Source organism: Chrysemys picta, chromosome 25, assembly GCF_011386835.1.
Source record: "Chrysemys picta bellii isolate R12L10 chromosome 25, ASM1138683v2, whole genome shotgun sequence".
Lineage (NCBI taxonomy): Eukaryota > Metazoa > Chordata > Testudines > Emydidae > Chrysemys > Chrysemys picta.
The window spans coordinates 12269497-12285533 of NC_088815.1; the positions used below are offsets into that span (position 1 = coordinate 12269497).

At 54.5% G+C, this 16037-nt stretch overlaps 1 protein-coding gene across 4 annotated transcripts in view; it reads left to right on the plus strand.

Moving 5' to 3' along the window:
• Positions 1-15625, plus strand: part of STK11 (serine/threonine kinase 11) — a 74274-nt gene extending 58649 nt beyond the window's left edge. For 2 of the 4 annotated variants that reach the window (XR_010594925.1, XR_010594926.1), the window contains 2 exons: positions 10939-11168; positions 15201-15625. Coding sequence is in view for 2 of the 4 variants with exons in the window: in XM_042861902.2 (XP_042717836.1) it covers positions 10934-11142 (209 nt within the window). In the remaining 2 variants the exon portion in view is untranslated. Of the gene's footprint in view, positions 1-10933; positions 11169-15200 lie in introns of all 4 variants that reach the window. The other 2 variants (XM_042861902.2, XM_005302331.5) reach the window with 1 other exon arrangement.
• Positions 15626-16037: the final 412 nt, after the last annotated feature.

Genomic DNA, 16037 nt, shown 5'->3' on the forward strand with positions numbered 1-16037 from the left:
TAAAGGTGAGATCAGTGTCCTCAATGCAGAAGCTAGACCTTAGGACAAACTGTGCCTCGGCTCCTTGATCAGATTGTGGGTCCTTCCTGACTGCGTGTGATCCGGGAACTCATCCCTGGGGGCTCAGTGCCGTGAAGGCAACCCTGGCAACTTTTAGTTTTGAGTGGCCTGTGCATTTAAAGGCGTGGGGTAATAACCCAGCCCTAGGTTGACCTCTCAGGCAGCTACATACCCAAGATTTTCCTTTGTTTGCTGCTGCCTTGGCAAGTGATCAAAGTGAGTTAAGCCAGCAGTGTCTTAGCTCCTTGTAAAATCCCCCGCAGAGGAGTGTCCATGCAAACATCCAGTCAAGTGGACGTGTACTTGGGCAGGGTGGAGCCTGGCTTTCCAAGACTAAGGGAGTTTCATCAGAGTGAAATTTTTCAAGTGCTGGTTCCCCTGTGACAATCGGTCATTCCTAATAACTAGGCTTTCTAATAAGGACTTGTGTACCAGTACCAGCTGGGCAAACCGCAGAGCTCTCAACACCTTGAGAAGTTCTGATTAGTCTGAAGGCTGCATTCTCTCCCATTGTCCTCACGCTCCACCAGTACCATTGACCAATGTTTGGGGTCTAGAAAGGTGACCATTCACTAAGCCAGGGCTTCCTTGGGTATCTTTATGGAGGCTCTTTCAGTTCCATGTAAAAACTTGGTAGGCTCCTGAAACTGCCTCCTCTCTAGAGCCTTTCTAACAGCAGGCGTGGTGGGGAGGAGAGAAGAGAATTTGCCAGAATATTTCCTGTACTGTCTGGGTCCTGGAACAGGGATTCTGCTGGCGCCTCCTCTGTTCCTTTGAGGGGCCTTATGAGGCTGCAGTCAGTGCTTTCAAACCTGGAAGTCTAAAGCTGGGTCCCTATAGCCATATTTAGATACCTACACGAGGGACCTGATTTTTGACACACACCCAGCAGCTCCAACAGGAGCCTGACTTGAGGCAGCCAGGTTTGAAATTCTTGGCCAATATTTTCTTCCCCCTAACTCCTGCCTGTGTCTGATGGGGCCACATGCTCCCGTGGCAGCCCTTGGAGGACTAGAGCAGTGAATGGTGGGAATCGGAGCCCCCACTTTCCCCTCTTCCCACCCAGCTCTCTTCCTCCTCGACAGAGAAGTTGAATCGTGTGCATTTAGTCCCTAAATTAGCGTTTCTTCTCCCTGATGGATCTGTTGTACTTCACACCAGCCGAGCGAAGGGCCCACCGTGCTGAGCTCCTTGGGTCATCACTGCCCAGGGTCCAGTGTAGAGAATAAGCGTCTCTTTCTAACCACGGTCTGTTGCTTTCCTGTGCATTCCCCAGGTTCAGAGGAGGCAGCTGAGGCAGGGCTTAGCGAGGCCAGAGCAGAGCAGATGAGGGAACTTGCCGAGCCAGATGGAGAGGAAGCTGAGCTGCCGGCGGACGGGAACGTTGAAGAGGAATTCGAAGTTTAGCCTAGTTTGCTACAGCTACCGGAGAGAACAGATAGTTGCGTTTATGCTTGAACTATAGCGTTGGCTTGGAATCTCCTAACTTCTCTGCGCCCCAGCAGGATCTTTCCTGCCACTAACAGGGCACCATTACTTTAAAAAAGCCACATATCTGTTCCAGGAGGGAGTCTGCTCCTTTTGCTAAACAAAGATTAGCCATAAGGTTCCAGAGTGCAGGTGACCTGAGAGAGAACCAGCATTGAAGGTCCCAGTGGCACTTGCTGTGACTACTGCATACCCTAACCAGCCTTGCGCCCTCTTAGTTAGTTCTGTCGATAGGTTGCTACAGTGAAACGCTGCAGTTGGCTATTTTGAGTCTTATTTTTAATACAGAAGCCTTTTTTTTAAAACAAAGTTTATCGGGAGTCGAGTGCTGAAAGGTTTGTTTAATCCGGGTATCTGTTGCCACCGCGGGAGACCAAGCCCCTCGCTGACTGGCAGCTCCATCTTGTGCTGCTTTGATTGCTTTCTGTACAGCTCCCCACGCCGCCTGGGCCCCCTGGCTCGCTAATTCTTACTGCCTAACCCGGAAGTATTTCTGGGTTCCCCTCCCTGTTGTCACCCCAGCTGAGATACTGAAGAACTTCTCGTTCCTTTACAGTTCAGTGCTGTAAAAGGTACAGCTCTGCGTACGTGTGCGGCTGTAGAGAGCAATCACACGTTAACATGTTCACAGGGATGGCCCGTGCTCCGGTTCCGGTCACGCACAAGTCTGCAGAACCTCCCTGAGCCAGGCTGGAGGGCTGAGTTCCTTTTCTGTACAGAGGCAAGAGAGGTCATGGCCCTGTGGTTCCTTCTGTGGCGCACAGCAGGGCACGTAAGGTTGCCTCTGTTCAGTGCAAGTAAAGCCGAGCACTAGGTGTAGGCTCTGCATTGAGTGGCAATAAGCCTCAAGCCCCCAAGTCTAGAATATGTCTGAGGAGACGCGGTCTTAAGTGCAGCCCCCCCTGCTAATGTGCCCCTTAGTTCTGCCAGTCTTCCTAGGCTTCCTACCTGCTGTAAGATAGGAGTTGCTTCGGGTACAACTGCACTGGCGCTGGAGGTGTCATTTCCAGCTCAAGCAGGCAGACGCGTGCTAGCTATGCTTGAGCTAGCGCCCTGAAAATAGAAGCGTAGCCTGTGGGATGAGCAGCATGATGGGCTAGCCACCCAGAGGACAAGCCCTCCAGCCCCTAGGTGTGTGCACAGGTAGCCCCAGCGTCCGCCTGGCCACTGCCGCTGCACTTTTAGCATGCTAGGTCGATCGGATCTAGGGTGCAGACATCAAGCTGGAGGTGTGCGTTCCATCTCTGGTAGACGTGTAGATGTACACTCAGTGGCTGCGCAGCAGGGACTCAGGTCTGCGGTCCCCGTGCTCAGTACTCTTTACCTTGCATGTGCAGCACCTTGCGCTGGGCAGGGCTGCGCCTCCATCAGCGCTATCCTGACAGCAGCGTTCCTCCGCTCATCTCAGCGGATGTTATGCCCTCGGCAGGCAGGTGCTTTGTAACAAGGGACGATTGTAGCTGGAGCAGCCATCTCTGCTATTATGTGCTTCTGATGCAAACAGCATTTAAACCCAAATAAGAGCTGTCACTCAGCAAGCTGACACGCAAATTACTGAAAGATGTTGGGAGTTCTCTTGCATGCTTTGTACGTCTTCAGAGGGATAGAGCGCTCGGGTTAATAGCAGCTGCACGGAGCAGCACTCACTGCAATTACCTGGGTGTGGTAACACATCTTCTGTTGTATTAAGACTTGGGTGTGGATGTTCCTAGAACCTCAGTTACCTAAAGAACAGTTGTACAGGGACAACAAGGAGTCTGGTGGCACCTTAAAGACTAACAGATTTATTTGGGCATAAGCTTTCGTGAGTAAAAACCTCACTTCTTCGGATGAGTTGTACAGGGGTGATCAGATTGCTGGCGCAGGAAAGCGCCGTGTGAGCGTCTGCCTGAAACGCCCCATCCCTGACTGCTCAGCTGTTGGAGAGATGCCTCTGCTGAAATACAGGGCACAGTTCCTTCCTGATTAATATGTTACAGACCCTTCTCAAGTCAAACAAATGAGCTATGGCTTGGCTCCTCCTGTGTGTGTGACCTACAAAGGTTGGAAGGCAAAGTACATACAGACCGCCGCCGTGTGCCTGCCAGGAGCTGGTTTGATCCAAGTTTGGGTACATGACTAAAGAGACCTGCTTCCCACTTTATCCCGTGGCTTCTGATCAGTCCCTCCGAGGGATGGTCAGTCCACAGGGCTCCCTAATAGCCATCCCTATTTGAAGGGTCTTAAGGCAATTATAATGGTACCAGTGAACTGGGATACGGTGAAACTGCATGTACAGGGAAGCCGCTTTAAAGGGTTGGATATTTGGTGTACGTTTTTAACAGTGAATAATTAACCATTGGAACAGTTCACCAGGGTCTCCATCACTGAGAATTTTTAAATCAAGATTGGGTGTGTTTTTTTTTTCTAAATGATCTGCCCTAGGACTTATTTGGGGAAGTTCTGTGGCCTTTGTCAGACACAGGAGGTCAGACTAGATGATCACATTGGTCCCTTCCGGCCGTGGCATCTGTGAACTTGTAACATGCAGATTGCAGTTCCAGTGAGTGAAACCTTCCCTAGGAATGGATGTTTGGGGAGCAGGAGGGAGAGGACAAGCTGGACTCTGGTGTGTGTGGGTGGGTGGGTGTGTTCGTTCCCGAAATCAAGGGACAGCTTGCAAAGAGAACAGATTATCTTCCCTTCCCAGCCTCATGAACTCCGCTCTGCTTTGCCAGCCTTCACTTTTTAAGAGTGAAATTCCATTTAAAATAGAAAACTTGTAAATGACTCTGATCAATTGAGCTGTGGTTCCATCGGGCAGCAGAGCGAGCGAACAAGTGACTCATAGGCGGGGGTGGGAGCTCTGTTGGGGGAGGAGGGAGGGAGCCTCATTAAACCTTACATTGATCAGAGGAAGAAGGGGCTTTAACAATGTGCTGTATTTTTGAAGGGTTCTTTAAAGATTTATGCTGCTCTGCAAAGAGCCTTAAACATGGTGTCCCTCGCTCAATATCTGTTAAACGTCTCCTCGGAGGAAATTGCTGGAGAGAGCATGTTATGGTGTCTGGCACATCACAAACCATCACTTCCAGAGGTGTCCGCCTTTTTCAACTCCAAGGGCGACATTAAGTGAGGTTAGGGATCCTGCTTGCTGGCTTTGTCTCAAAACTTCAGGTTAAAAGGGATGCGCCCTACGTCCTCCATCCCCCATTGTTAACCCTCTTCAGTCTGAACTGCAATCTGTGGTTCATGCAGAGACAAATGGCCGCTGTGTGTGTGTGTTCGTTTGTTTTCACTCCCTGACATCCAGGAAGGGGCTGGAAAACGAAGCCGAGACTAGAGTCTAAAAATAAGTCTCAAGTGTTTGCAAAAGTGTATTTCTATCCTTTGTGTGCATGCGTGCAGCCGGTTCGAAAGTACTTTGCGAAAGAGGCGTTTTCATTTGAAACCGCTCTTGTGTCTGTGAGCTGGACCGAATGATTGGCAAGCCCGAAAGGTGGCAAGGACAAACACGCACGCTCTCCGTGGCTGTCGTCTCTCTCTTTGTACCGCCGCTTTGCTGATAATGGGAAGGCAGAATAATGCTTGTTCTAACAGCCGCAGCACAGTGGGTCACAGGCTTCCGTGTGGGCGGAAAGATGCCGAACTCCATCAAGTGTTAAATTTTTAGTTTCATTGAGAGCTGCTGACACTCAATTATTGAGGAAAGAGATACAATTAGCTTTGGGGGATGTTCATGTGTGTCCCACCCCCCAAAATCCAGAGACGCTTTCTGGAATCCTTTGGGGGGCAGGGAGCCATTGCACAAAAGACAGATGAACGAGTCAGATTTTTTTTCCAGTTGGAAGCGTTAATTGATTTGGCTCGAGTTCAGATGAACAGGGAAGGGGGGGAGCTTTAAATGCTCAGCTCTGCTTTGAGCAGGGTTATTTGAGGTGCTGCAGCCACATCATTGGGGTTTGGCGAGAAGTGAGTTAAAATCCTGAATTCTCTCTGTAGGGAGGTGCGGCTGTGATACGCTGTCTGTCAGGGTGGGCCAAGCCTACTGATTTTTTGGGGGTCCCACCGTGACACATTTGCCAGAGGGGGGTGGTGCCCAGCACTTTCTGTTGTGTGACAGGTTGGGCCTCCCAGAATCACACGCTGCTTTTGGCACAAACCGTGACCTGGGACAGCTGGGTTTCACTGTCTTCCCTGTGTGCTCCTATGCAAAGCGCTTAAACCAATGTGATCCAAAATTGGCCTCTCGGGTTGGGTGCTCACCCTGAACCTCTGGAGGCTTGATTGTCACGGGGTGCTGAGCTGGTAGCTAGAGTCCCAGCGCTGGGCCCTAATGGCTGTCAAGTTGGGCACCCAAAAGTAGTGAATTATCCCTGAAAATGTCAACATGGGCCTGAAACCGGACTCCCACAGCCAGCCCAGAATCTGAATGCAAAACAAAACCAACTTCCTGGGACGTTCTCCAGCAGGTAAGGCGGGGCATTGGGACAATGGCCTTGGATGTGAAACTGATGCAGGAAGGACCCCTTCAGACAGGCAGTGGGCAAATGCTTGTCCAGAAATCACCCCGAGGTTAGGAGATCTCCCCCCACAGCACCAGTCTTCAGTCTTAAATGGGCTGCTGTAGAGAAGTGGGTCTCAATCTCTTCCAGAGCAGGACACCCGTGCCCCCCAAATCATATGTAGCCAAAATCTAGCCGGGAGCCTCCACCCCATTGGACGATATGAGGAAAAGGGAGAGTGGTTGCAATCTCCTGACTGGCCCTGCTGTAGGGTATTTGTCTTGCTAAAAAATCAAGCTAATGAACTGCAGCAGGAGGAAGAGCAAAAACCATTTTGCTCTGAATGGTGTTACCCACTCTGTGCTCCCTCCGCAGAGAAAACAAAAGGGCTAGTCCATGCTAGTGTGACTGGGGCCCTCCCTGCTTTACGTCCCTTCTAGAGCCATGGGCCGTGGTTTCCACATCTCTCTCTGGCAACTGCTATTGTGGCTGTGATAGCAAGGAGCTAAACCTGCTTCTGACAGCCGTAGATTTGTAAGGCCATGATGCTGTTCTAGTCTGATCTCCGGCGAACGGAGCCCGGGGACCTTCATTCGGTCATTCCTGCCTCAGGCCCATATCCTGGGGTTGAGCTCAAAGCGTCTCTCTTAGAAAGAAACGTCCAATCTTGATTTAAGGCTTCAAGGGATGGCGAATCCGCCACGTTCCCAGGTCAGATGTTCCAGTGGGTAATACCCCTCACTGTTAACACACACCTAATTCTAGCCTGGATTTGGCTAGCTTGTGCTTCCAGCTCTTGGATCATGGCATGCTTTTGTATGCTATCACATTCCCTCTTCTGTGTCAGAGCCTCTGCGTGGGTTCTGCCATCCCTTGCCGTGTGGGCACCCCTCTACCCATGCTGTGCCATGTGAAAGGCAAATGCTGGGGTTGGGGGAAGGCGGGCTGGATGCATTCCCTGCGTGGCAGTGAGAGCGATACAGTGCAATGTGCAGGCCAGTGGCCGTTTCACTAGACTAATCTGCATGCACGTTCAAGGGAAAGAAAAGAATTCACTGGATGTGTGTGTGTGTGTGTGTGTGTGCAAAGCATCCCCTCCCCCGCTTCATGGCTTATTGCTACCAATGAATGCTCTGAGATCATAGAAGACTAGGGCAGGAAGAGACCTCAGGAGGTCATCTAGTCCAACCCCCTGCTCAAAGCAGGACCAACCCCAACTAAATCATCCCAGCCAGGGCTTTGTCAAGCCTGACCTTAAAAACAAGGATGAAGATTTCACCACCTCCCTATGGAACCCATTCCAGTGCTTCACCACCCTCCTAGTGAAATAGTGTTTCTTAATATCTAACCTAGACCTCCCTCACTGCAACTTGACACTATTGCTCCTTGTTCTGTCATCTGCCACCATTGAAAACAGCCGAGCTCCATCCTCTTTGGAACCCCCCTTCAGGGAGTTGAAAGCTGCTATCAAATCCCCCCTCATTCTTCTCTTCTGCAGACTAAATAACCCCAGTTCCCTCAGCCTCTCCTCACAAGTCATGTGCCCCAGCCCCTAATCATTTTCATTGCCCTCCACTGGACTCTCCAATTTATCCACATCCTTTCTATAGTGGGGGGCCCAAAACTGGACACAATACTCCAGATGTGGCCTCACCAGTGCCGAATAGAGGGGGGGAAATCACTTCCCTCGATCTGCTGGCCATGCTCCTACTAATGCAGCCTAATATGCCATTAGCCTTTTTGGCGACAAGGGCACACTGCTGACTCATAGCCAGCATCTCGTCCACTGTAATCCCCAGGTCCTTTTCCTCAGAACTGCTGCTTAGTCAGTCAGTCCCCAGACTGTAGCAGTGGATGGGATTCTTCCGTCCTAAGTGCAGGACTCTGCACTTGTCCTTGTTGAACCTCATCAGATATCTTTTCCCAATCCTCCAATTGGTTTGGTCGCTCTGGACCCTATCCCTACCCTCCAGCGTATCTACCTCTCCTCCCCAGTTTAATGTCATCCGTGAACTTGCTGAGGGTGCAATCCATCCCATCATCCAGATCTTAAATGAGGATGTTGAACAAAACCACCCCCAGGACCGACCCCTGGAGCACTCTGCTTGATACCGGCTGCCAACTAGACATCAAGCCGTTGATCACTACCCGTTGAGCCCGACAATCTAGCCAGCTTTCTCTCCACCTTATAGTCCATTCATCCAATCCATACTTCAACTTGCTGGCAAGAATATCATGGGAGACCGTATCAAAAGCTTTGCTAAAGTCAAGTTACATCACATCCACCGCTTTCCCCATATCCACAGAGCCAGTTATCTCATCACAGAAGGCAGTCAGGTTGGTCAGGCATGACTTGCCCTTGGTGAATCCATGTTGACTGTTCCTGATCACTTTCCTCTCCTCCAAGTGCTTCAAAATGGATTCCTTGAGGACCTGCTCCATGATTTTTCCAGGGCCTGAGGTGAGGTTGACCGGTCTGTAGTTCCCCAGATTCGCCGCCTTCCCTTGTCTAAGGATGGGCACTATATTTGCCTTTTTCCAGTCGCCACGAGTTTTCAAAGATAATGGCCAACGGCTCTATAACCACATCAGCCAACTCCCTCAGCCCCCTCGGATGCATTAGATCCGTCTCCATGGACTTGTGCATGTCCAGCTTTTCTAAATGAAAAGCTTTTTCCACCTGCCATGAGGATTTGAAATGCCTAGCACTGGAATACATGTTAAAGCCTGTGCAGTAGTGGGGGGCAGGCAGGGGAGATCAGAGCGAAGCCAAGGGGGAGGGGGGGATTTGCAGACCTGCTCAGCAGGCTTATGAGGTAATACGCTGCCCTGTGTGAAATTTGGGGTTGGCACAGGCTGGACACATGCCCGGGTGTGGCAGAATGCACTGTGCTGCCCTTGGGCAACCCGTCTCTCTGGGGCTTGGACGCTTTGGTGGGCGCCCTGTGCCCGGCGTAGTAAAATCCCTGAGCTGTCCAGCCTGCCCCAGTGCGGGGACATGCAGCCTCGAACGGAGCTATAGCCAGGTGAGGACAGGGCCACCCCTTCTGGGAGGGATGTGCATTGCAGTGCCCCCTGTTGGAGAGTCGAAGCCATTCCAGATGAACCCTTTGAGATTCCTCTTCCCGCCCCCCACCCCCCGCCCCCATGGAAACTACAACTCCTCCCTCCTCCCCCATCTGTCACTCCCCTCCTTACCGGGGGGCTCGGCAGAGGTGGGGTGATGGTTGGCGCAAGCATAGTGCTGACGTGACACGGCCTTGGCGGGGAAAGGATCTGCGCATCCTTTTAAAGAAAATTACACATAATCGCCTCCCAGCCTTCGCTTCCACTCAACCCTCTGAGTCATAACTGAAGGGCCCTGGAGCGTGACGTTCCTGCGAGATGGAAATTACCTTGGATGGGGCTGGTGGCGAGGCAGGGAGGGGGGAGAGACGAGCTATCTGACAACTCCTCTCCTCCCGAGCTCTGCATCCAACGGGGGTAGCGTGAGCAGCCTGGCAGGCTAAGCCGGCGGGCATTGTACGCGCCTCAGCGCCCTGGGCCCCGCTGAGCTGGGTGGGTGTTTGCCGTTCTCGTTTAATGTCACTCCCCCAGTTCCCCGCCAAACACCCGTTACCTGAGCCGGAATGGGGCCAGGCTGTGAAATTGATTCCACTAGAAACAGTTTCTCTGCAGTGCTGAGTCACTCCTCTGAGCTGCTGCTGGGTCGCTCGGCCCTGGGGGAGGTGATCCACGGTCGGGGTTCTGTAAGGCAGCTGGGGTGCAGTTCACGGCCGTGCAGAGGGGCCAGCACAAGCCCCGGCCACCCGCCCTTGGGTCATAAGTGGCACAGAGGACTCTGCGTGGGGGAGAATTGCATCCTCACTGCTTCGAGTTCGTGCTGCCTCTCCTGCTGCTGGGCTTAAACTGGTTCCCCCCTGCGACCCTCTCCTGATCTGGGTTGCTCAGCCCCTTTTCCAGATGGGGAGTCAGCAGCTTCCCTCCCCGAGTCCCAGATGTCATGTTAGTGGCGCTCACTTTAGATGACGGAACCTGCTGCGGGAGCTGTTAGTGCATCGAGCTGTCTGTCCCCTGCAGCAAGGTAGGGCTGCCTGGTTGTGCCTCGTACGCTTCCGGGATGTGGGGTTCGGCTCCTCTCAGACCCACCAGGGGACACGAAGGGAGCGTTCCTAGCTCCGAAATGCTGCTTCCAAAGGGAGCCGCTGCAGGATGTGTGAAAGCTGGTGAGGGCAGGGCATGGGGGTAACCCAGGTTCAGCGGCCACAGGAGATAACCCTGAGCCATCCAGGCTCAATGAGACCAGAGTGCGGGGAACCCCTCCAGCTGGTAACAGCCTGAGCCTTGCTATACATGCGCATTTCTCTCTTAGGCACCTTGGTTTAGCTTGTGCCGACCTGGAGTTACAAACGTTATTCCGGGGAAAGTTTGTCGTGTTCCTGCCCCAAGGGGGCAGTGGGGACCGGGACCGGGCTCAAAGAAATCCCACGTGGATCACTTGATTACCTGTTCATTCCCTCTGGGGCATTGGTCACTGTCAGAAGAGAGGATGCTGGGCTAGATGGACCTTTGGGCTGACCCAGTACGGCTGCTCTTAGGAGGGTTAGAGGCACCAGTTGAGCTCCAGGTGTGTGCAAAAAATAAAAAAACCACAATGTGAGTTTTGCAAACATCTGTGTCTTGGGAATCCCTTGCTTTAATGACCCCAGGCTTGGGCCACTACCCCTACCCTATGCCCCTGTGAGGAACAGCAGATGTCGAGACAATCCCAGGAAGCGTGTGGATCTTAGCGCAACTCCCATCCTGAACTAGAGCAGAGCTGGTGTTCAGCTAAGCACGCCACCTCCCCGCCTCTGGCCCCTCTCCCACCTGCCTGACCCTGGTTCCTGCTTCCCTTCCAGGACAGGTGCCTGATGAGGAGGCCGCGCCAAACGGGCAGAACCGCGGCAAAGGGCTGCCCAAGCCGGTGTGCATGAACGGGACGGAGCCGGGACAGCTGAGCACCAAATCGAAAGCGGAGCGGCGGGCGAGCGCCTCGTCCAACCCTTCGCGCAAGGCCTGCTCTGCCAGCAGCAAGATCCGCAAGCTCTCCACCTGCAAGCAGCAGTGAGCCCGACGCGTGCGCGCTCTTCACAGGTACGCGGCCTGCGCCGCCCGTAGGCAATGGGGGGTGACTGGCAAACACACACACACACCCCCGCAGCCTCCCCCTCGTCGGGGAGGGAGGAGCTGTCTGAGTACGGCCAAGCCTGCTGGGGGTTACGAGCAGTGCAGCTCCTGGGGGGAGGAGGGAGCTGGCTGATTTACTTCCTCCCCCAATGATGTGGGGGGGCCCCTCCATGCGGGTGTCTCCATCTGCCATGGCCAAGCTCTGAGGGAAGCAGCACCCCGGGCAGGGACACCCCAGCCCCGCCATTGCAGCTGTGTCCCGGTGGCCCAGGGCGCTGGGGGCTCTGCCCTTCGCAGCACTGGTCGCAGCTGTTGGAAGCCGAAGGGAGGGGCAGCATCCATTGCCCTTGGGGTGTGGGGGGCAGGGATGGTACCACTCCGCTCTCACTGTCGGCACCCGGGTCCCACAGTGATGGAACCGGGCCGAGAACCTGCCTCCATTTTCATAGATTCATAGATTCTAGGACTGGAAGGGACCTCGAGAGGTCATCGAGTCCAGTCCCCTGCCCGCATGGCAGGACCAAATACCATCTAGACCATCCCTGATAGACATTTATCTAACCTACTCTTAAATATCTCCAGAGATGGAGATTCCACAACCTCCCTAGGCAATTTATTCCAGTGTTTAACCACCCTGACAGTTAGGAACTTTTTCCTAATGTCCAACCTAGACCTCCCTTGCTGCAGTTTAAACCCATTGCTTCTGGTTCTATCCTTAGAGGCTAAGGTGAACAAGTTTTCTCCCTCCTCCTTATGACACCCTTTTAAATACCTGAAATGCACCAGCCTGCCTGTCCTGCTCCCTCCTGCTGGCTCCTGGGTTAGGAGCAGTGGGTCAAACTCGAGCAAAACACCCTTTCAGGTTCCCGTGACCTGAATCCCAACCACGCGCACACCCCCAGCTGCCACCCCCCCCTTGCTTCCTGAGGAAGTGGCCAGTTCAGCTAGCTGCGATTAGCAGGCCCAGGGTGAATGGGACTCAGCAAGGCAACTGCAGAGCGGCGCTGCCCGAGGTGCACAGGAAACCCTGGGGGACAGTGGAAGGCCCATCGTATTCACCCCTGGAGAACCTCCACTGTCCCCACACCCTGTGTAGCCCTGGCATATGGGCAGTGCCCTCAGGATGCTAGGAGAATGGGCTGAGTCTGCCTGTTGCCTTCCAGGAAGGGGTTAAGTCAATCCCCCTCCCTGTGGCTGGTGTAGCAAGGGGGCCCCGCTGAGCCCTCCTGGCCCAGGGCTCCATCCCCCAGCTGCTCCTCTGCTCAGGCAAGGTGGGTGATGGATCCCCTGCTTTCTGCAGCCCCACCATCTGCTGCAGAAGGGGACGGGGGCAGAATGCCAAAGAGACACGTGGTCCCCAACTCCCCTCGGCTTTCCGTGGGCCTTGAGCACCGAGCTGCCCTCTGGAAACCGTGCCAAATGCACACGTCCCCGGCAGCGTCTGGCTGAGCCGAGAGGGGCTGCAGCTGCTGCCGTGTGGCTGTGGGGAGGGAGTGGGCGTTGCCCTGACCCTCAGCTCTCACCCCCATGGCCTTGCCTCTGTTCCGCAGGGCCGCTTCGGCAGAGCTGGTGCGTCAGAAGAAGCCTTGCCCTACGGCTGAGACGCCAGGCCAGAGCCGCTGGCATAAGCACAGAATTTGCCCCATGCCTCCCCCTGGGCTCAGGTTAAGGTCCCACCATGCTAAACCCCTATCCCCACCCCAAGGCCAGCTCCCATTACCACATGCTCACACCCTAAGCCACAAGTTCCCATGTCGCTGCCTCTCCTGAATAGGATTTGAGGCAGTTCGAAGGGGTCGGGGCCGAGTGGAGCAGGACTTGCTTGAGCAAGGGGAGCTGGTGCTCCCCTGAAACGGCCGGGGCATGATGCCTCCGGGAAAGCGGCTTTAGCACCGGGGTTTGTATCTCTAATCCCAGGCGGTGGGCGCATGGGCTGGCGGCCGTGCCATCCCACTGCCCATCTCAGCCAGCTGATGCTTCCTGGCTGTGGTCCTCGCAGAGCTGCGGAGCCCTGCCTGCCCTCCACCCACTCTGGCAGCTCCAATACACAAGCGTAGGCAGCGCTGAGTCGCTCTCGTCACACGCGCTCCATGGGGCCGGGCTGCTGGTATCTGCCTCCTGACCAGCTTTGGGGGGTGAAAAAAGCCAGGAATAAACGCCCGTTCCTCCCCCTGCAGCTGGCAGGCCGACGTACCAGGCCCATGTGGCGACTTTAATGTTTAATTCATGGCTGGGAGTGAGTCACCTGGCGGGGAACTAGCACTGTGGGGAGAAATCTCGGCTGGCTTTCCTCTCCCTCCTGCCCAGCGTCCTAGTGCTGGAGCCTTTCCCTCCCTCCACCCCCATGCTGGAGATTGACCCTCCAGCCTGGCTAGCTCCTTGCAGTCAGATCTCAAAGCATAATTCCCCAGGGTTAATCAAAGGGGCTCGGGCAGGTTACAATCAGATTGGCGGCCACTGTCCTTCCCCTTCGGTTAACACCTGGAAACATTTAAAAACGAAACAAACCAACTCATCTGTTCCTTGCCCTTAATGGAGCTTTTTGAACTCGTTTTCCTGCTACTCATGTTGGAGGAGACTAGAGCAGTGAGTTGGATCAGTGTGATTGGGGAGGGGCCTAGTGCCCCCTCTAGGATGGGGGCTCCTGGCGTGCCAGGCACTGCCCCTTCCCTGCCTATAATCTCCATAGACAAGGCAGCTAATGAGAGGAAGGAAGGTTGGTTATCCCCATTGTGCAGCTGAGGCCAGGGAGGTGCCTGTGGTCACAGGGAGAGTTGGTGGCAGAATCGAACCGAGGGCTCATTAACCACGTGGTCAGGCTCCTACCCTGCCTTGCTCTGGTTCTCCTGCAGGCTGGCGCTGCCGGGGGCGGGTGGAAGAGTGTCTTCTGCTGGTGGTTTGAACAGGGACGTTTCTCAGCACTGGGGGGTTCATAGTCTTTTTTTTTTTTTTTTTTTTAACAAAATCTAATTCTGTGTCATAATTAGACCCGACCCTCCCCCATCTGATTTAACCCCCTAGCTGTGAGGCAGAAAACCCCGCTAGCCCTGTTTTACAGAACAGGCACAGAGCCCGTGCTCATGCCACAGAGTCAGGGTGCCTGGGTGCTAGTCCCAACTCTACCACTGGCCTGTTGGGCGACCCTGGGCATGTCACTTCTCCTTTCTGTGCCTCAGTGTCCCCAGGGGGGTTAGTGAGACTGACCACCTTGAAGTGCTGGGAGAGACTGACGGCTGAAAGGTGTGATGGAAGCACAGGATATTTTATAGGGCTGGGGGCAGGGGCTCCTGCCCTGGCCTGGAGGGGGGGCTGCCCTAGCTGTGGTCCCCTGATCACCCACCCACCCCCGTCCCTGGGGCTCTGTGTGGGGCTCACCCTCGGCACTGCGGGGGCGTCTTAGTGAGAGCCGGCCTCTGGAAGGAGTGTCTAGGGGTACCTGCACTGCACGCCGAATCTGGCTGGGGCTGCAGGGTTAAACCCAGCAGTATAGGCAGTGGGACGCTCAGATCCAGGCTTTCAGCCCAGACAGCTACACGGCGTGAGCCAGAGACCCCAGCGCCACCGTTTTTTCTTTGCTGTGTCCGCGTTCCTTTGAAGGCTCCGTGGTGCCTGTGTGTTAACAGCTGGGCTTTGCCTATGCCAAGACGTGCTGGATAAGTGGGGGCTGCAGGGGCTGGTGTAGGATGGGAGGCTGCTGCTGTTGGGAATTCCCACCCAAGACCCTTCCTCCCTCTCTCGCCTGGGTGATGGGAGAGCGTTAGGGTGAAGCCCAGGCCTCGGGGTGGCTGCTGACTTAGCCTGGCACTTTACCCCTGTGTGTGTAACCCACACCAGGCTCCCCGCTGTAGTCAGCCGGAGCCCCCAGTCACCAGCTGTGCCATTCCCCCTGGGCTTGGAACCAGGCCGGAGCCGCTCTGGGGGAAAATCAGACATGTGCCACCAGCCTGCTGCCCATGTACCATCCACCTCTAACATTGTCGTCTCTCCTCTCTTCCCCAGAGTCTGTCTTGGAGCCTGGGCCAGCCTACACCCCGTCCTCCTCGCCCCAGCTCCGTCTCTCCTGGGAGCGGACTATGCTTGCAATCCAAAAAGAGAAACCCTGGAGGAAAACAGAACCGCCCGCCCCTCCCCCTCCCAAACCCTCTCTCAGCGGCGCCAGGCCCCCGAAGCTGGCAGGAGCCCTCGACCGCCCCCCATCTCTCCCCCCAGCTACGCCCATGCTGGCCCCTCCTCTGCATCAACTCTTTGCCAATCAAGACACCACCTCTGTTTTAATTTGGGATCTGGAGGGTGAGGTGGGTGGGGGAGGGCCTGGGTGGAGGTCTCCCCCCTGCCCACCCTCGCTGAGTAGAATTGTGTAAAGCCATGGCTGTGCACTTTATGTTTTAGACTACTGTTCTAGATATACATATATATATATTTTCCTCTTTGGTTTTTTTTTTTTGTTTTGTTTATATTTGCGGTATATTTAGAGATTCCTACACATCGTGATGTGTTTAAAATAAACCGGACGAGGAAAAAAACCAGGGAGTGAGACCATCCAAGAACCGCATGCTGCCCAGGGCTTGGGAGGGGGACTGGACTGCGCTCGGCGGCGTCTTTTTCTTTTAGTAGGAGTAGTTTGGTTTATTTTCTTTTTAAAAAAAAATCTTGCGAGGTGGCTCTCCTGGTCGTCCAGCTGCGGGCAGCAGACCCAGCTGTCCTGCCTGCATAGGTTGGGGTGGCCACTGCTCGCTGGTCTATCTCCGGGGGGAGGAGTGGGGTCTCCTGAAGTCTGTTCCCAGTGCTGGGAAGGCTGGGGGCCTGAGGGGCTAGCACAGGGAGAGCTTGGGAGCT